Source organism: Capricornis sumatraensis, chromosome 3 (assembly GCF_032405125.1).
Source record: "Capricornis sumatraensis isolate serow.1 chromosome 3, serow.2, whole genome shotgun sequence".
NCBI lineage: Eukaryota > Metazoa > Chordata > Mammalia > Artiodactyla > Bovidae > Capricornis > Capricornis sumatraensis.
In genome coordinates, this window is record NC_091071.1 from 61,295,994 (window position 1) to 61,317,768 (window position 21,775).

The following is a 21,775-nucleotide window of genomic DNA, read 5'->3' on the forward strand; positions in this document are numbered from 1 at the left end:
CTTCTGTTAAGGTTCTCTGATTTTATTGACTTTTGAGATTCAAAAGGCAGATCTTATACTAACTATCCCTGTTTGCTGATCATTCAGTCCATTGTCACAGATATCTAATAATATGATTTTAAGAATAGGAGCTGATAAAGATAGCCTTTTGGAGTGGAATAACTGGATTTTATGGAGGCCAACTAATGACACTAGTGGTTGACAACCAGTGGAGGACAACCAATGACACTATTCAGTACTTTGATAAAATGAGCCAGCTAGACAGCAGGAGGATAGCTTTGTCCCCACTAAACTGCATATGATATGCAAATATGTATCTTCTGCTAAGGACAGTATGCCCAGGATGTCAAGCCTGGTTAAGTGAATTCCAGGAGTTGATTTGTTGCATACCAGCGGGAAGCTTTTATAATCATGACGAACTGAATAGATGTCAACAAAATAATCTGTTAAGATCCACTTGATAGACTTTGTACAGTCACAGAGTTATATCACCATTACCAATATATGACTTTTCTAAGTATAACATCATTGTTTTCAACTTGTAACTTTGGTCTTCTTATTTTATGTGTTAGGTACATAGAACAAGAAAGATCTCCTCGGGATAGAGGCTACTTTGATTCCAGCAGGTCAGACTATGAGCGTTCAAGGAGAGAACGTTCTTATGATAGTAGCATGGAGTCACGGTTAGTATTGGATATTTTAACTATAGAAACATACTTGTTTAAATTTTCTTTGTGCATAATAATAATCACAGCTAGCATTAAGTGGATGTTTTTATGTGCCAGGCTTTCTAATAAGGACTTAATGTGAATTAACTTCTTATTGCAATAAATGTATGACTTTTATAGATGAAGAAAATGAAGCTTAGAGCAGTTAATTCATTTGTTCATGTTTTAAAAGTGTGTCAGTGACAAGTCCTCGTCTGTCTGACTCTAGGTCTCAAGCTTTTATTCATCATACTGTGCTATATGAGGAACTGGCTTATATGAGTTTCTGAGATTTTTTACTGAATGAAAATCATTTATGATATTGAGTGACCTTAATTTACATAATGGCAGAGGGACATTGAGAATGAAATTACCATTTTCTAAGTATAAATTATTCTTACTTGAGTCTTAGAGAACTTGACTGCCCACTTTATTAGTCATCTGGTTTCCAAAACTTGCCTACCATGTACTGTTGTTCACCTAGTTCTATATCCTTTTTGACGTCTCTCTCATATCGTCTATTCCATGACTACCCAGACTGTACCACACTAGAATTTTGATCAGATTTCTCCATAGTTTGGAACCAAACACATTATTTGATATCTGCAGCCAAAATTTCCTTTTCACTGCTTACTTTCTAACATGTAACCTGTCCTGATAAATGTCAGATTAAATTAATCTCCAAAAGACAGGTTTATCTGCAGTCACCTTTAAAAAGAGCAACTGCTACCACCATAATTGGTGAGCTAGGCATTCTCATACCATCTCAAATGCTGTCAAAATTCTTATATACTAGATACTATATCTCACAATTTACATATAAAGAAGTGGGTTAGAACTGATTGTTACCTCAGGTTGCTGTTACCTGTCTAATAGATAATGAAACTGAGATTTGAGCTCAATTCTGACTCCAGAGCCTATGTTTATATCCGTACCCATGACTGTATTACATCACTATAATTCCTTGTCTAGCCCAGTGTATGTATACAAAGTTTGATTTGATCCACACACACTGTAAAGTAAGCACATTGTTTATTATGTAGACTATAAAGGCTAACAGTACAAAAACACTTGAAGAGAAATATTTCTGTTTAGACTGAGAAGACTATTACTTCTGCACTCTGAAGGAGAAACACTATAATTGTATAAGGACACAATTTTACCAGCCAACAAGCAGTCTTACCTGGTGTTTCTCAGAAGAATCATAACCAGTGTCAGTAAATTCCTTCTGTAGCTATTCTCTACAGAGAATAGATATAAAATGAGTTGCTTTTTCCTGTAGATGTAAAATTTTCAACTCATTTACAAAGCAGTGGCTAGATTTCAGAGCACCTCTTTGACTAGTTAGGGTTTCTATTTGGAACCACTTTCCCCGCTACCACTGTTCACATTGTGTTGGTAGGTACAGACTGTGTCTTCATGGGGCAGTCACTCAGGTGCTTTAGCTGGAAAACAGTTTCTCCACAGCTACCTGGGAAGGTGACTAGAAGCACTCTTTTCCATGTATTAAAACATATTATTTCAAATATACCCTCTAGATTTAGGTAAAATCTACTAAGTGCTTTCCTGGTAGTACAGTGATAGTTATTCATATAACTCATGGTTGCACAAAGCATGAGCAGAATAATCTGAGCTTCTAGGCAGATGTATGTAGCAAGCAGCCAAGTGGACAAACTCTCACTGGGGAAAGAGAGCAGACAGCAAAGATTCATTCTTTCTTGCTATTTCTTAATAGTTTGAAAACATTAAATAATCATTTTACAAAGGATAGTCACCTGCATTAGTAGGGAAGAGTTTTTGTGGCTAGAAAATGGTTTATTTTTTCACATTGTCTAAAATAATCAGAAGCTTCTGATATTTTGAGATTTATAATAAATTGTCAGTTCTATCAGGAAACAATTTCAAATTACAATTTATGATAACAGTCTCACTCCTAAATTGCTATTATTGGAGGTTAACTCTGGTTTCTCCTTTATACAACTTATCACATACATCACAGGCCAATTTGTCTTTGGAAAACACTATTTTCATGTTGCTATCCCACTCAGAAATTATTAATGATTTCTTACCACTTGCAGGATAAAAATCTTAGTCTGTTGCTTGTCTTTTAAGATTTTATAGTCTGACTCGAACTCATCTTTCCAACTGCTGTTATACATTATTCTTTACTATTTTGACTTATTCTGGCCTAAATAACCTTGCTCAGTTTTTTAGTAGTTATTCTGTCTTCTACTAGTTGCAGAATGCCATCCTCCCTTCTCCCCACCCCCTCGCCACCTTGCCCCCAACGTAAATCCTCTTGAGCCTTGATGACCTAGTTTAAGTTACATTTTCTCTGTGAGGCACTGCCAAACCCCTTTTCCTTGTCTGAATCTGTGGCCCCCCAGTGGTCTCACTCATTTGGTATGCAGTTCATTTAAGAATGTATTTTGTGTCATCTTTTCTCCATCAAAAAAATGTGTTACAGAGGTAGAGACCGAGAGAAACGCAGAGAAAGAGATGTGGATCGGAAGAGGTCTCGGAAGTCACCATCTCCTGGGAGAAGAAGCCCAGAACCATCGGTAACCCAGAGTTCCTCTGCTCAGGATGAACCTACTGCAAAGAAGAAGAAAGAGGAGCTGGATCCTCTTCTTACTCGCACTGGTGGAGCGTATATTCCTCCTGCCAAACTCAGAATGATGCAGGAACAGATTACAGATAAAAACAGGCATGTCAATATCACTAAGTATATAAGGCGGTAACACGCTCACTGAAAAAAGTCATCTGTGTTCCAATTAACCTTGACTCTTGAGAATTTACATGCAGGGTCCCTAATGATAGAGACCGCAAATTATACTTCTTTCCTTCCTGCCTTCAGAAGCTCCATTGGAGCACTGCTTAATATTTTCCCTGACAGTAGCTCTTAATGTCTTTAATTTTTGCATGAATGAGTGGAAAAGTCTGAGGAAAGGTCACTTATCTTTTTTTTGTTTTTACTGTTTTCAAACCATTCCTTTTGTAGTTGTATGCTTATTAGTGGTATCCATTTTTCATTGATAATCAAGAGTACTATTGATATTTTAGAACTAAAATGGATCTTTCTAGTTATACCAAACCAGGAATCGGGAAACTTTTTCTACAAAAGAGCAGATAGTAAATATTTTAGGCTTTATGCATTATCCTGTCTGTTGTAGCTACTCCCCTTCACCATTACAGGGCTTCCCAGGTGGCACAGTGGTAAAGAATCCACCTGCCAGTGCAGGAGATGTAAGAGACGTGCGTTCAGTCCCTGGGTCGGGAAGATTCCCTGGAGGAGGAAAGGGCAACCCACTCTAGTATTCTTGTCTGGGAAATGCTAAGGACAGAGGAGCCTGGCGGGTTACAGTCCATGGGATCTCAAAGAGTTGGACGTAACTTGAGGATGCATGCTTCACTATTATATTGAACATAGCCATAGATAAAACATGTACACAAATGAGAAGGGCTGTGTTCCAATAAAGCTTTATTTGCAAAAACAGGCTATAGGCTAAATTTGGCTCTTGGGTGAGTTTGTCAGCCCTTGTACTAACCTGTGAAGCAGTTGACGGTTTCTCTTTTCCCTACTTTTTTTAGAACATAACATCTTATAGTTTTTGCCACATTGAGGCAAATAATCAAAATTCATATGTGACCATTCTCTCTTTAAGTACCTTTCCTTCTCTTTTCAAAATAATTGAAATGATGAGAAACTATATAGAAAAGTGCAGCTGTTTTCAAGCCCTTTTTCTCTAGTGAAATGAGATAATAACCAAGAAAACTATGGCCCAAGATTGAAATGGTCACTCAGTTGCCAGGTAGTCAAGAAAAAGATTGTGATAGAAGGTAGGTATACTTATAAGAAAAACAGATTCCAGGTGAGTCAAGAAAGTCTTCTGTATCTTTCTTGTGTATTTTCATGCAACTTGAGAGTACTTGAGAACCTTATAGAAATTAAATATAAATTTGTTGTATTAGCTTGAGGTAGAAATGTCATTTTTATAAAATAAGTTATAAATATTTGAAATAAAATATAAAAAATTTATGAGCTAAAAGGGGACATTTAAATGACATTAAAACAATAAGTTTTTCTTAATGTTTCATAGACTAGCACTTGGTAGTGATGCCTGCAGTGTTATGTAGAGAAGGGATTTGGAAGTTGCTTGTGTGGGTTTTGGGAGCTTCATGATGATGCAGGCATGCTGCTCTTATAGGAGGCAGTAGTGGAAGTATTAGTGAAAAATATTTACTGTCTCTGACCCCATTCAAAGCAATCCTAACTGTAAAAGATTGAAAGCATTGTCATTAATCTCCGAGTCTTCTTTGTAATGTGGGCAGAATCCATAATATATGCAATTTTAAGCAGATTCTTAGAAGATAATTTTATATACAGTTGAACTCTGCCTATAGGCTATAAAGGAAACAGAAGTAGAAGTGTAGTCTTTCCTCAGTAAATACTAAATCAGGTTCATTGTAGGTTTCCTAATTAAGAAGTACAGTTGTACTTGATTATTGTCTGTTGATCAGAGTTTAATGGAAGAGTTTGTGATTATGTATCAGCAGTATCTTATTGATCAGGCTAGTTGTTAATCCATGAATCTTACTACTATATATAGTAGCATACCAAAGGGTTGGGTTGAGGGCAGTTCCACCTCAGTTGCAGGCAGAAAGGGAATGTGCAATCTATAGAGAATTTATAAACAGTAATGAAATTAACTGCAGTCTGCTTTTTATCTTCAGTGTTTGCTGATGACAGTGTCAGTGATAAAATCAGGTTTCTCACCAGTATAGACAGCTCTTACCACCACCTCCTTGATAGACCTGGTATAGAACTCTAAAACAGGAGTTCTTTTGTTTTTTCTGTTTTTGATTTCATTAAAGTATTTTGGGACTTTCCTTGTAGCTCAGTTGGTAAAGAGTCTGCCTGTAACGCAGGAGATCCAGGTTTGATCTCTGGGTTGGGAAGATCCCCTGGAAAAGAAAATGGCAACCCACTCCAGTAGTCTTGCCTGGAGAATCCCATGAACAGAGGAGCCTGGCAGGCTACAGACATGGGGTCGCAAGAGTCGAACACAATTTAACAACTAAACCACCACCACCATAGTTAATTTATAATATTGTGTTAGTTTCAGTTATATAGCAAAGTGACCCAGTTACATATTCTTTTTCAGATTCTTTTATGTATTATAAGATATTGAATATAGTTCCCTGTGCTACAGAGTAAATTCTTGTTGTTTACTTTATGTGTATCAGTTAATCCCATAATCCTAATTTATCCCTCCCTTGCCTTCCACTTGGTAACCATAGATTTGCTTTCTGTATCTGTGAATCTGTTTCTTTTGTAGATAAGTTTATTTGTATTATTTTTTTATATTTCACATGTAAGCGATAGAATATTTGTCTTTCTCTGACTTACTTCACTTAGTATAATAATCTCTTGGTTCATGCCTGTTGCTACAAATGGCAATATTCCGTTCTTTTTTATGGATGAGTAATAGTCCATGGTGTAGACATACTGCATCTTTTTTATACGTTCATCTGTTGATGGACACTTAGCTTCCATGTTCTAACTACTGTGTTAATAAATAGTGCCACTGTGAACATTGGGGTGCATGTATCTTTGCAAATTACAGTTTTTGTCTTTTCTGGATGTATGTCCAGAAGTAGGCTTGCTGGATCTTATGGTAACTCTAATTAAGGAACCTCCATACTGTTCACAATAGTGGCTGCTCTAGTTTACATCCCCATCAACAGTGTCAGTCAGTCAGTCAGTTCAGTCACTCAGTCGTGTCCAGCTCTTTGTGACCCCATGAATCTCAGCACGCCAGTCCTCCCTTTTCAACTCCTGGAGTTTACCCAAACTCATGTCCATCGAGTCGGTGATGCCATCCAGCCATCTCATCCTTTATCGTCCCCTTCTCCTCCTGCCCACAATCCCTCCTAGCATCAGGGTCCTTTCCAGTGAGTCAACTCTTTGCATCAGGTGGCCAAAGTATTGGAGTTTCAGCCTCAGCATCAGTCCCTCCAATGAACACTCAGGACTGATCTCCTTTAGGATGGACTGGTTGGATCTCCTTGCAGTCCAAGGGACTCTCAAGAGTCTTCTCCAACACCACAGTTCAAAAGCATCAATTCTTCAGCGCTCAGCTTTCTTCACAGTCCAACTCTCACATCCATACATGACCACAGGAAAAACCATAGCCTTGACTAGACGGACCTTTGTTGGCAAAGTAGTCTCTGCTTTTGAATATGCTATCTAGGTTGGTCATAACTTTCCTTCCAAGGAGAAGCATCTTTTAATTTCATGGCTGCAGTCACCATCTGCAGTGATTTTGGAGCCCAGAAAAATAAAGTCAGCCACTGTTTCCACTGTTTCCCTATCTATTTCCCATGAAGTGATGGGACCGGATGCCATGATCTTAGTTTTCTGAATGTTGAGCTTTAAGCCAACTTTTTCCACTCTCCTCTTTCACTTTCATCAAGACGCTTCTTAGTTCCTCTTCCCTTTCTGCCATAAGGGTGGTGTCATCTGCATATCTGAGGTTAGTGATATTTCTCCTGGCAGCCTTGATTCCAGCTTGTGCTTCTTCCACCCCAGCGTTTCTCATGATGTACTCTGCATAGAAGTTAAATAAGCAGGGTGACAATATACAGCCTTGACGTACTCCTTTTCCTATTTGGAACCAGTCTGTTGTTCCATGTCCAGTTCTAACTGTTGCTTCCAGACCTGCATATAGGTTTCTCAAGAGGCAGGTCAGGTGGTCTGGTATTCCCATCTCTTTCAGAATTTTCCACAGTTTATTGTGATCCACACAGTCAAAGGCCTTGGCATAGTCAATCATCAACAGTGTAGGAGGGTTCAAAACAGGGAATCTTAACCTATAGACTTTCAAGAGATCATTGGATAAAATTCAGGCAGTCCATGAATGTAAATTGGAAATAATTGCATCTTTTAAAATTGATGTAGTTTAACATTTCTATCAGGAATGTAGGCAGCAGACCATAGTATTAACAGACTATTTGTTACAAATACCTCAAAATACTGTTTATGCTACTTGTGAATTAAAGAAGTTGTTATGCCTACTACCACTTCTTGCTATATAATGTGTTAAAAAGCACTTGGAATATCAAACTTTTGTTCTTTTCATCCTTTGAAAGCTCTATTTCAGTATGATTGGTATCCTTTGTTATCCTATATGTTTATACACATTATTCTAAGAAGTTCATTACCTTCACCAGACTGCCAGAGAAATGAAAGGCTGAAACTTTTTGTACCTGAAATCGTATTCCACAGAGAAATAATTATAAAAACTGTAGAATTTGAGCTTTAAAAGACCTTAGATATTACCAGTTCAACCTAAAGAAACCCATTTAGACTAAATAATTTACCTGTGCTCTAAGTTAAAAAAAACCAACAGTGTAGCCGTCTAGCATTCAGCTAATAAGCCTGTGGGACTACTGCGTAAATATAGAGATGTTCTTTAATATACTTAGTACACTCTTTCAGTTCCATGATTTTGTATGACTTTCCCTTTTTCTATAATTAATACTATTTCTTTATAGTTTAAAACTTAATTTTTTTCTTCTGTCATGCTTTTATGAGAAGGAACATAATACCAAATTTCCTTTTTACAGCTTGTATTTAGGTATTATATATTGTAATTTAAATAAAAAATTGTTGCTTTTACTTTAAAACATTTCCTTTAAAGGCAAGTTTAGGAAATTAAGTGTTATAAAATAAACATGTACTGAATCTAACTAATAAATGTTTTAAATTACAATATATATGGACTGGAGAAGGAAATGGCAACCCATTCCAGTACTCTTGCCTGGAAAATTCCATGAATGGAGGAGCCTGGTGGGCTACAGTCTATGGGTTTGCAAAGAGTCAGACACTCCCAAGGAACTAACACACATATACATGAATATAAGAACAATGTTATCCTTACATATCCTTGTTTTATTTTATTATGTTATTAAAAGGAATTTGTACATGAATATCATGTATGGAGAATAAGATATGGTTTAGGTATAATCTCTATATCCATGTGGTCATATATTTTATTGTTCTTTTGGGTCATTTTGTGAAAATTATTTCAAAAATAAAGGAACACTAAGTGTTTTTTGTGTTCTTATAACCTCTTGTTACTGTAATTGCTGACTGAGATTTCACCTTTATTAAAATCAATTCTTTTTAGCTTAGCATACCAGAGGATGAGCTGGGAAGCCTTGAAGAAATCTATCAATGGCCTGATCAACAAAGTCAACATTTCCAATATCAGTATTATTATTCAAGAACTTCTTCAAGAAAATATAGTTAGAGGAAGGTAAGCCTTGGCTGTTTTATTTGTAATATTTCATAGCACTTTTTCAATGGAAAATAATATCTACATGAAAAATAATCATTTATTATACTACATTTCAAAGAAAATTTCAAGGAGTATTTAAAATACAGTTATAAATATGTAAGCTACTAACAAATAACTTAAACTCAACTGTTAGAGCTTATATGGCGTTTTTACTGTTTGAGAAGCTTTGATGTCACATAATGATTTTGGCACAGTTATTTATTGACTGAATACTTCCAATAATTTAAACTCATGAAGAAAAATAAATATTTAATTTCTTTATATATACACAAATTGCTCCTCACACCAGTTTAATTTATAATGAAAGCAAAGTGGGAATGTGAAAGAAATGAGAAAGATAAGTAATGAATTTTACAAAAGCAGAAGGGAATAACAACCATTTTCTGTGTGGTTTTTAAGTAGTTGTGATATTTTAACTCATTAGGAAATGGAAATATTCTATGTTCTATTTATTTTAAAATCTGAGGACTATTTTCCCATATGACCTAGATCATCAGTGCAGAAGTTTGGGATATATATGTAAAGTAAAATGTTGCACCTTGTGGGGGTTAGTAAGGTGACTGGGAGGCAGCCACAGGAAAGCACTCTCATTTTATTCAGGAAGAAGCAGACTCAAAAGTTACAAGGGTAATTTAAGATGTTACAGTTTATAAGCTGAGTTCTCTTTTTCCATTTTCCACTCTAGTGATTCAGATACCATACCTAAACCTGATAACTATGAAGACATAGTTTTTCTGCCGTTTGAAAATTGAATAACTATCTGTTATTACATTGGTAAAAATAATTCTACAGTTAGCCCATTTTGTATCTCTCTTCTTATCAAATGTATACATTGATAGAAACATGTCCATTTCAAAATGAGTTGGAAGGTAGGAGCTTTCATATTCCTGTCCTTGTTTTAGCATTATTTCTGCAGTGCTTACGTTATGTCTTTATCTCTCTTAGGAATATTGTTTTCACTTTTATTTTCATGAACAATAGACTTAAGCCTGTCTTTTAGGTGGAAACCACCCAGATTTGTCTTTAATCGCAGAATTAATTTATATGAATGATGGCCTTATAGTGGAAATTTTACTTTAAGTCAAAGTTCAGTACTTTTGAAGCAGGTCTTTTCTCCCTTCACTTTTGATAATGTTAAGTGAATTAATATAAGAAGTTAAGAACTTAAATTCATGAACAGATGTAATGAACAGCAACTGGAAAAGAAGATTTATATTTAGAGAAAAAATCTTTTGAAAAATATTATATTAAATCTATTTTATATAAGTACAGATTGAAATTTTATTTCCTCAAAATGTTTTATTAGTAAGACAATTTCTTCCTTTAGATAAGGGTAGTGAAAATTTAGTTCTTATATAGCTTTTATGATGGTTTACAGAGAAGTAATTAAAAGACGCTTACTCCTTGGAAGAAAAGTTATGACCAACCTAGATAGTATATTCAAAAGCAGAGACATTACTTTGCCAACTAAGGTCCGTCTAGTCAAGGCTATGGTTTTTCCTGTGGTCATGTATGGATGTGAGAGTTGGACTGTGAAGAAAGCTGATCGCCAAAGAGTTGATGCTTTTGAGCTGTGGTGTTGGAGAAGACTCTTGAGAGTCCCTTGGACTGCAAGGAGATCCAACCAGTCCATTCTGAAGGAGATCAGTCCTGGGTGTTCTTTGGAAGGAGTGATGCTAAAGCTGAAACTCCAGAACTTTGGCCACTTCATGCGAAGAGTTGACTCATTAGAAAAGACTCTGATGCTGGGAGGGGTTGAGGGCAGGAGGAGAAGGGGACGACAGAGGATGAGTTGGCTGGATGGCATCACTGACTCGATGGATGTCTGAGTGAACTCCGGGAGTTGGTGATGGACAGGGAGGCGTGGCGTGCTGCGACTCACGGGGTCGCAAAGAGTCGGACACGACTGAGCAACTGAACTGAACTGAACTGAATATAGCTGGAATCAAGATTGCTGGGAGAAATATCAATAACCTCAGATATGCAGATGACACCACCCTTATGGCAGAAAGTGAAGAGGAACTAAGAAGCCTCTTGATGAAAGTGAAAGAGGAGAGTGAAAAAGTTGGCTTAAAGCTCAACATTCAGAAAACTAAGATCATGGCATCTGGTCTCATCACTTCATGGCAAATAGATGTGGAAACAGTGGCTGACTTTATTTTTCTGGGCTCCAAAATCACTGCAGATGGTGATTGCAGCCATGAAATTAAAAGACGCTTACTCCTTGGAAGGAAAGTTATGACCACTCTAGATAGCATATTAAAAAGCAGAGATATTACTTTGCCAACAAAGGTCCATCTAGTCAAGGCTATAGTTTTTCCTGTGGTCATGTATGGATGTGAGAGTTGGACTATGAAGAAAGCTGAATGCCAAGAATTGATGCTTTTGAACTGTGGTGTTGGAGAAGACTCTTGTGAGCCCCATGGACTGCAAGAAGATCCAACCAGTCCATCTGAAAGGAGACAAGTCCTGGGTATTCTTTGGAAGTACTGATGATGAGGCTCAAACTCCAGTACTTTGGCCACCTCATGGGAAGAGTTGACTCATTGGTAAAGACCCTGATTCTGGAAGGGATTGGGGGTAGGAGGAGAAAGGGATGACGGAGGATGAGATGGCTGGATGGCATCACCGACTCGATGCACATGAGTTTGGGTGAACTTCAGGAGTTGGTGATGCCAACAGGGAGTCCTGGCATACTGCAGTTCATGGGGTCACGGAGTCAAACACGACTGAGCGACTGAACTGAACTGAACTGAATATAGCTGGATTTTAGGTGAATTTTTTTCCTTCTGATGAAATCAGTGAGTATTGTTGACTCCTTTTCTTTTCTTTTTTAACCAGAGGCCTGCTATCCAGATCTGTTTTGCAAGCACAGAGTGCTTCTCCAATCTTCACCCACGTTTATGCAGCATTAGTGGCAATTATCAACTCAAAATTTCCACAAATTGGAGAGTTAATCCTCAAAAGATTAATTCTTAATTTTCGAAAAGGCTATCGGAGAAATGATAAGGTATATGTGATGGACTTGTAAGTAGACTGCTATAGATAACAGACTAATAAACCATAAGTATCAACCTTAGTAAGCAATGTTGATTTCTGTTCATCCAGAAATGGCATGTTTTCACAGATACTAATTTTTATTTTATAACACATTAAAATTACCTTGAATGTTACATATTTTAAGGAGAGTGTGTAAGTAAACTGTAGACTCTATAGAAAAATGAAAACTGGTTTTAGTTTATAGATTAACTTTGTCTCTAATTTCCCTTTTCAGCCACTTTGTCTGACAGCTTCAAAATTTGTGGCACATCTTATTAATCAAAATGTGGTAAGTAATTATTTTCAATATTTGGTGCCATTCAGTGGCATTAGACCACAGGCTTGATGCCACTTCAGTGACATCTTTGTTTTGACTTACAGACCTTCAGAAAAGTGTCTTGAATGATATTTTAATTTTAGAACTATAGTAAATGCATTTTTTAATGTAAAGAGGAACCCAGGACAAGTGTTAGTAAATTAATCAAACTCTTAATATTCTACATGGTTACTTAACTGCATATTTTTTCCTTCAAAGACTATAATGTGTTTTTATTTAAAAGTTACTATTTCTTCTCTTTTCCCTGTACCTAGTGTTCAAGAAAACCTAACAGCTGATATTCTTTAAAAAGTGCTATTCCCCACAACTGCATATATACGTGTATATTCATATGTATAACTACATGGTATATGTATATACTCATATATTCTTAGAATCATTTTATAAAATATTATGTACTAAATAATTTTAATCTGTTTTAAATGCAAAAATTTATCATTTTATTATTTAGTTTTTGTGTTTATTTTTTTATTTATCCACTGTTCGAGAGTTTTGACTTGTTAAGTTATGTGTCAGTTGCTCACTAGCGTCTGACTCTTTGCAGTCCCACGGACTGTAGCCCACCAGGCTCCTCTCTCCCTGGGATTCTCCAGGCAAGAATATTGGAGCAGGTTGCCATTCCCTTCTCCATGAGGAAGTGAAAGTTGCTCAGTCGTGTCTGACTCTTTGCAATCCTGTGGACTGTACAGTCCATGGAATTCTCCAGGCCAGGATACTGGAGTGAGTAGCCTTTCCCTTCTCCAGGGGATCTTCCCAACCCAGGGATTGAACCCAAGTCTCCTGCATTGCAGGTGGATTCTTTACCAGCTGAGCCACATTTAATAAATGAAAACAGTAAGATTGTTCTTGTCCATACTCACAGTTTTCCTTCAGATAGGTATTATTTTTAAAAATTATATCTATAAATAAGAGGAAGATTTTGAAGACACACTTAATCTTATTTCTCTAACATTTAATAATATTTAAATTCTTTGCTACATGAAATTCTGGTACTCACTTTAAGAAACCTTTTAGATTTTAACCTAGTCATATTATTACAATGATAATTTTCTACTTAAGATCACAGCAACATAATTTTACATGTCTGTAAACCTAATTTCACAGACTACAATAGCACAGATATGTTTCAGTTTTTGATTATATATTATACTTGGAGATATTTTTGGCATTTACATAAACCAGTTAAAATGGTAAGTATTTTGCATCTTCAAACTGTGGTACAGGGCAGTATTTTCTTGTCCCTATTTTCTTGTTCAACCTTGCCTGTCTTCCCAAAATAAAAGCAATGTGTATTTTTGATATTGTGCTAGATGTGAAGAGAATATTTTCCTAAGTTGTCTATCTATCGCAAGTAAGAGTCTAGTTTTTAAAAGGCATATGTATGGTCTTTGAAACATGCTTCCTAAGTCCATTTTCTTTTACAGCAAAGCTTCTCAATGTACTTTCATTCCTTCTCTACTTGGTGGTGTTGATAAAATTCTAAACTTTGACCATGGCCAGTGTAGAGTGATTTAAATAAAAATAGACGTATTCAAAACTGTCATTGTGTGCTATAAACTATAGAAAGAAATTTTCTGAGAAAATTAGTATTCATGTAATTTAAGAACTATTTCCTAACAGAATTGCTGAGAGAATGAATTGGGAAATGAATATAGAATTATGATCATGGAGAAGGATATTATAAAAAGAATCATGTTACTTATCTTCATATAGTAGTTATGAAAATATCTCAGATTAAAAATTAGTAAATGACTTTAACTTCTATTTTGAGGTTAATTACGACATTTCCTAAAGATAATGTATCTTTCTATATAGAGAATATAAGAGGAATATTTCTGCTAGAGATAAATCATCTAGTTCTATCCGTGTAGTAAATTAAGAGTTTTGGAAAAATCATCAGGAAATTCTTAGCAGATGCATAATGGAAGTGAAAGAAAAATTGTATCCCATATTTGGAGTATTTTTATGTACATTATGAAAATTTGCTCATCATATGTATAATATCATCACTGTAAAAATTAGATGTACTAATTTTTAAAATTACCATCAGTAGTAGATTAATACATGTGAAAGCATTTTGTGTGTCTTCTTTCTATTCAAGGCTCATGAAGTTTTATGCTTAGAAATGCTCACTTTGCTTCTGGAAAGACCAACAGATGACAGTGTTGAAGTAGCTATTGGTTTTCTTAAGGAATGTGGTCTCAAATTAACACAAGTGTCACCAAGAGGGATCAATGGTAAATATATACCCTTGGTTTGAGATTGAGCTTTTGTTTGAGTATTATATGTAGTGCTTATTTCATTTTCTTTGTGTTTAACTTTAGCTATATTTGAACGCCTTCGAAACATTCTCCATGAGTCTGAAATTGACAAAAGGGTTCAATATATGATTGAAGTGATGTTTGCTGTAAGGAAGGATGGATTCAAGGACCACCCTGTTATCCTAGAAGGACTTGATTTAGTGGAAGAAGATGATCAGTTCACCCACATGCTTCCTCTGGAAGATGACTATAATCCAGAAGATGTTCTTAGTAAGTCAGGGGCGGGCATTGGGAAGTAGCATACAAACAAATGTCAGTATCGAAAATAAACTAACAACTTGTGTTTATTTATTTTTGAGATGTTTTCAAGATGGATCCTAATTTTATGGAGAATGAAGAGAAGTACAGAGCTATAAAGAAGGGTATGTAGAACTTTAAAAAATAATTTCCTTTTAAAAGAAGAAGTTTACTTAATTGTATGATACTGATAGAATGGTATAGATCACTCTGACCCCTGCCTACTGAGATCTTTGCTGTATGAAGCCGTTCTCTTTTCACCATTTGCCCATGCGTTATTTTTCTTTCTAGTGCTTATCCATGGTATTGTTGCTGTTGTTCAGTCTCTAAGTCATGTCAGAATCTTTTGCAGCCCTATGGACTATAGCCCACCAGGGAAGTCCTATCCATGGTATTACTTCATTTTAAATATTTAACTCATTTTCCTTCTCCTCTTTCTCTGTTTAATTATGCAGCTCTTCAGTTTCATCCCTCTTAAGAAATATCCATGTATTACAATGGACGTTATTTAACCTCACTTCCAGTTAAGAGTTGCTGCTTAAATTGCCACCAGTTTAGTATTTGATTAAGTGCTATACTGTATTATAAAGTTCTATACTTCATATTTCTTGAGGGCAGGATTTTATCTTTCTGATAAAATCAATCATGGTAGCTTAGTATACTTAATGGATAAATTGATTATTCTCATTTGTACAACATTAGTATATCATAAGCACTGTTTGTTTAGATATTGGTTTGTATTTTGTTTCTGCCATTACTAGCTAAGTCACCTAGAGTAAGTTAGAGTAAATGTTTGTATAAGGATAAATAAAATACAGTACTTTATCTTACCACAGAGTGTGTATTTAGACACTGGTACCAGTTGTTTTTCTTTTTAATATGTGTGTCATTTTTCTTCTAAAGCTAATATTCAGAGCTACTTACATCATTCTAATATATAATTATATTATTTTACATATTATAGTTCTATAGTAATTTTATAAGTTTATTTCCCTTGAGTTGTGATTTTACCTAACAAATACTGACAGCTCTGAAAGCTCCTTGGAAGAGAGAGCAGAGTCGTAGAGCTCTGTTATTGCTGCATTCTGTGCTTTAATCATGCTTAGAAGCAGAATGTTGAAGGGGAAGTAAAAGTGTAAGAAGCTTCCCATTTTATACATTATCCTAAAATCTGGTACAATAGGGACATTTCGCTGCAATAGCCAGATTCCTTTTTCTCTAATAAATTTAGTTTCCAAACATAGAGAAACCCCTTCAGTCTATTTCCTTCTTTTCGTATGAATTTCCTTTTCTACAGCCTCCCTGCTATGCAAGCATGCTAAGTCGCTTCCGTCGTGTCTGACTCTGTGAGACCCTATGGACAGCAGCCCACTAGGCTCCTCTGTCCACAGGATTTTCCAGGCAAGAATACTGGAGAGGGTTGCCATTTCCTTCTCCATAGTCTCCCTAGAAGATACCAATAATTTTGTGGAATTCTTATTATACCTGATATAGAGGTGTTTTTTTTTTTTTCCCCCTTTCTTTATACTTGGGAATTCCCCATCCATTTCTTTATTAGATTCTTGGCAGTTGGCCAAGAAAGTAGTGCTTTTCTTTACAATGCTAAGTCACTTCAGTCGTGTCCGACTCTGTGTGACCCCATGGACTGCAGCCACCCAGGTTCCTCCATCCATGGGATTTTCCAGGCAAGAGTACTGGAGTGGGTTGCCATTGCCTTCTTTACTATAGCAGTCCTTAAACTCTGTGGTCCCAAGATCCCTTTATACTCTTAAAAATTATTGAGAATTCCAAAGAGCTTTCATTTATGTGGGTTATATCTATTGACATTTACTTACTAGAAATTCAAATGGAGACTATAAAAAAAATACTAGGTCATTTCAAAATAACAATAATAAATCTAGTACATATTTGCGAAAATTACATGTTTTTATAAAAATAACTATGAACAAAGAAATTTAAGAAAAAGAATGGTATGTTTTAAATATTTTGTGCAATTTAGTGTCTGGCTTAATTGGAAACATTTGATTCTCATATTGTTTCTGATTTCAGTCTGTTGCAGTAGGCTGTTTTGATTGAAATATATAAAGGAAATTTAACCTCACCATAGACCTGTAGTTGGAAAGGGAAGAGTACAGCCTTTTCAGAATTATAATTGTGTATATTTCTGTTTAACACTATTCCAATTAAATATTTAATAGCTAGTAGTTTCTTAATGATCTAATTGCACTGTGAAACCTGAAATTATATCCATTCATTTTCCTGTTTTGTTAACATTAAAATCTGTTGGCTTGTCAGTTTGAATGGATCTTTTACCCAAGCATGATTTTGTAACATGTTTCCTCAGTCATTTGGAGAATACTGATGCACCAAGTTATTCACATCATCCAAGTATTAACATGTTAACGTTATCCAAGTTAAATTGACACATTAATATATTCTCAAAAAATCACATGTATTCATATTACCACCTGTCTCTATCAGAAAAATCTTAATGTTTTGGGAAGCTGTAAGGCTCATAGGAATAGATACGTGTTTTCCACAATTCTGATTTTCTCTTGAAAACTCATTTGATCATTGTGGCAAATATCTGAAAATAACTGTTGGTTATTTTCCTTGAAATAACAGTATTACTTTGTTTATATTTTAGAAAATACCTGGTAAATACCTAATAGCTCTAGTTTGTTTGCCATTCTTTCAAGTAAAAATTAAAAATAAAAGTAATTCATCTTGCACCTCCGTCACTTAAGTGTTTTTCCTTGAAATAGCCATCACCATTGTGCATTTGTCTTTTAACAGAAGTGCTATATATAAACTTCGTATTTTCTTACTCAAACTACTATAAATGCCTATACTCAAGGCCTAAGACTTAACAAAATTAATAATTTTATGTTTTTTCTTCAAGGGCGTTCTTAAATGAAACTTGTTTCCTACTACATTAGTGTGGCAGTGAAAAGTGCAGAGTGCTTGTGCAGCTTGATCCCTTGATTGTGCTCGGGGTGCAGCAGGTTTTAACTCCTGTTGCTTTTGCGTCTTTATTTCAGATGTCAGCACAGTGAAAAGGCAGATAATATTTCGGTATTACTATGAAAATAGTTTGACCTACAGACCACCTGGCAGGTCTCAGTGATTTCCTCCAGGATTCACAGACCATACTTGGAAACCACTGCTCTATTTAGTTAGTAAAATCCAGTTGTCATTGCCTAAATGATTTTAGTAAGTAGATCCTAAAGTGAAAGGATAGGAGAGGATGATGTAAACAGCTAGACAATCCATTTGACCTTCATTCTTTCGTAAAATGTTCTTCTAGAGTCGGCATTAAAAAAAATGACCGCGGCAGGAAGTGGGCACAGCTTTAGTAATTAGCACCTTAGAGTGACCCAGGTGTACTTGTGTTTTAGGTCTTACAGCATTTGGGAAAACAGCAGGAGTGCCGGTCTTCCTCCTGTTGAATACTAAATAGTTTCCCCTTTTAAAGGTCTGTCTGAACCGCATTATGTAATAATAAACTAGACACTGCAGATCATTTCTGGAAGTCACATTGGTTAGAAATATTCTTGAAGAGATTGTATGTCAGCTAAGGGCTGAATGACAACTCTCCACTTTTGTAAAATGACTTGTTTCTCTAGTATGTGGGTTTCTGCTAACATTATTACGTGTGGCTCCTGATTTATACTATTTAGTTAAATATAAGGAAATTAGAATTTTCCTAAAAGTTAGTTGGTCCCAAAACTGTATTAAAATCTGTCTGATTATATAAAAATGCAAAGGGGGATTGTTGGCCAGATTTGTAAAATCTTTTGTCAGACTGATGGAACACATACCACTGGACAAAATATGATTCTAGTTTTTGTCATTTGTTTATTACCGTTAACATGATGATAGACCTCATGTAGTCTTTTACATCACAATTTGAATAGTTCTGAATGTGAGTTGTATTTTAAGAAATGACAGTCCAATGAAGCCCTTATTTTTCCATTTTTTTTTTAAAGGTCTTTAGACTTCCATTTCTATTGCACATATGAAAATTCTATCGATTAATTATAATGTTCTACTTAACAGGTATACATTTTAATAAAAATCTCACTACTATTTAAATTTCATTCACTACCTAAATAGTGAGTTTTGTCACTCAGTTGTGTCCAACTCTTTATGACCCTATGGACTGTACCTCACCAGGCTCCTTTGTCCATGAGATTCTCCAGGCAAGAATACTAGAGTGGGTTGCCATTACCTTCTTTAGGGAATCTTCCCAACCCAGGGATCGAACCTAGGTCTCTCTCATTGCAGGCAGATTCTTTACCATCTTAGCCATCAGGGAGTGGATTCTAAATTGTGCATTTTTTTTTTCTTCTGTCTTTTTTGTCTTTCAGAAAACTTTCTTAGGCTAAATTCTTGTTTTCTATTGCTCATCTTAGCTTTTTATAGTAGACTTATCTTCTTGGTGATGAACTAGTAATATTTTGACTACATTCTCTGTTATGCTAGCTTCTCTTCCTAATTCATCATTCAGTGCTCCTGCTCTTTCAGAAAACTTTCATCTACTTTTTCTTTGTTCTTCTCATCCCTTGCTTATTTTCATGGCGGCTTTCTATCTGGCAGAAGAATTATACATATGGTTTTCTCTAGTCTAATTAGTTATAATGCTCTCTGAATACCTAGGTAATAACATGAGACCTGTGTGGTCATCTTTGTTGGTTGGTAAACTCTTACACCACTGTGGGTTGTAGTGAACTGAGAATTATCTTCCCAGAATGACATACATTTATATCCCTTGCTCATTCATGTTTTCCTAAACTTAACTTTGTTCTTTTAGAAATTCTTGATGAAGGAGATAGTGACTCAAACACAGACCAAGATGCTGGAAGTAGTGAAGAGGAGGAGGAAGAAGAGGAGGAGGAGGGAGAAGAAGATGAAGAAGGTAAAAGTGTAACTGCAGATAAAATTGCAAAGTATACTCCCAGAATAATCTAATGTAATCCTCTAAACAGTGATTCTTAATCTGTGGAGTACTGGGAGAGATGCTGCTGTTTATCTAGTGGGTGAAAGCAAGGACTTATAAACATCTTAGGAGTCACAAGATTGCCCCTCACAGCAAAGTATTATCCAGTCCAAAATATCAGCACTGGCAAGGTTGAAAGAGCCTGCTTAAAAGTATGAAACAAGGAAATTCATTTTTTAATACCAGCATAATTTAAATTTTATGTTTTATGACTTTGATTATGAACTATGAGAAAGCTGCATTCATGTTGAGCACATGTGATTTATGTTGCTGTGGCATGAATGTGACAGATGCGAGTGACTAGATATTTGCTCTTCATTTTGGAAAAATAGATTGGGGAAGCCAAAAACTGTATTTGTACAGAAGCAGGCATGATGTCCTTCCTTTTCAGCTTTGATTATATTATTTCATAGGAAAATAAGCTCAGAACTTTACTTTGGTTAAGTCTTCATTAAAACATCAGAATATATATACCCTGGTCACTATTTGCTTATGTTACATATTTAAAAATATTAAAAGTATAACTTTCCCTTCTAAGGCATAATATATTTTAGTTCTGTATTAGAGTATAGTAGATCTTCTACAACATAATTTATAAAAATAAGGTTAATTTTTTCCAGTGTCCTTTCCATTTGAAATGTTTCCTAACCAAGTTAACATTTAACTTTGAAATTTGTCTTATGTGAAAATACAGTTCAAATAAAAACTATTAAATGTTTATAAAGTTTTCATGCATTAGATAAGATAAAACTTTAACAAATATTCATATTTCTTCTGGACCCATCCAACTTGTCATGATGATTCCTGAATTTCTATCCATAATTTATAGTTCTTCCAAATTATTAAGATAATTGTTTATAAACATAGAAATAATGTCTTCCCTAACACCAGCTTAAGTGCGGCCTTTTATAATGTCTACATGAGCAGGTGACCCAGAAACAAAAATAGTTTTCTTGATTTGGCTCTGGACTTCTTTGAGCTGACAAAACTTATCAAAATACTCTAAGATATGGCAAAAGACTAGAAATAGTTATGTTGAACTCTATAAATGTCAGTGCTAACTTATACTGTAGAAGAGAATCTTATATTAAACTCATAGATTCTAAAAAGATTATGAAAACATTACTATAAAGGGATACATTTTCAGTTCTTCATTTATTTTTATAGTCTTGTAATTTTGTTACGTTTAATTTCAGGACAAAAGGTGACTATTCATGACAAAACAGAAATTAATCTAGTCTCATTTCGTCGTACCATTTATCTTGCTATTCAGTCAAGGTAAGATACAGTACAGTAGCTCAGTTGATCCTAATTTTTGACAGGGGATGGGCAAGAAGATGGGATTGTTAGAATCTGGTAACAGAAAACTGGATATTGTTTCAGGGATTCTCCAACTGCTTGCCTCTCCTCCACTATCCCAAGTCCCAGATTGTAGATTCCTACTGTTTTTAGGAATCTACAGAAACAATTTGTCTTTACTTTTAACTGTTTCCTAATTAAAATTTTTTTAAGTTATATCATTTCTTATAATTAAATATCACTAGCAATCTGAAAACATTTCTGTATTACAGAGTTAGCACAGTATTGTGTAGTGGAAGTTTAATGTTTTTATTTTTTTCTAATTTGCTTTCTAACTCTGGCTCTAAGCAGAGAAACTCTTGTGATATTTGGACACTGATATGTTGTGCAGATGGAAATGAATGTGAATGGAAGTAGAAAATAGACTTAGGAAGGTTTTAAGGACTCTTTGAAATAATATTAAGCAAGAACTG

The 21,775-nt window shown here is 35.2% G+C and overlaps 1 protein-coding gene across 1 annotated transcript in view; it reads left to right on the forward strand.

Annotated features, from left to right (window-relative positions):
• The window catches only part of CWC22 (CWC22 spliceosome associated protein homolog), a 64,927-nt gene that overhangs the window by 25,294 nt on the left and 17,858 nt on the right, over positions 1 to 21,775 (forward strand). Inside the window, exons 4-13 of the mRNA XM_068968299.1 lie at positions 573 to 683; positions 3,175 to 3,414; positions 8,900 to 9,028; positions 11,912 to 12,080; positions 12,345 to 12,398; positions 14,548 to 14,683; positions 14,771 to 14,977; positions 15,067 to 15,129; positions 19,818 to 19,922; positions 21,200 to 21,281. Of these exons, the coding sequence (XP_068824400.1) occupies positions 573 to 683; positions 3,175 to 3,414; positions 8,900 to 9,028; positions 11,912 to 12,080; positions 12,345 to 12,398; positions 14,548 to 14,683; positions 14,771 to 14,977; positions 15,067 to 15,129; positions 19,818 to 19,922; positions 21,200 to 21,281 (1,296 nt within the window). The remainder of the gene's footprint in view (positions 1 to 572; positions 684 to 3,174; positions 3,415 to 8,899; positions 9,029 to 11,911; positions 12,081 to 12,344; positions 12,399 to 14,547; positions 14,684 to 14,770; positions 14,978 to 15,066; positions 15,130 to 19,817; positions 19,923 to 21,199; positions 21,282 to 21,775) is intronic.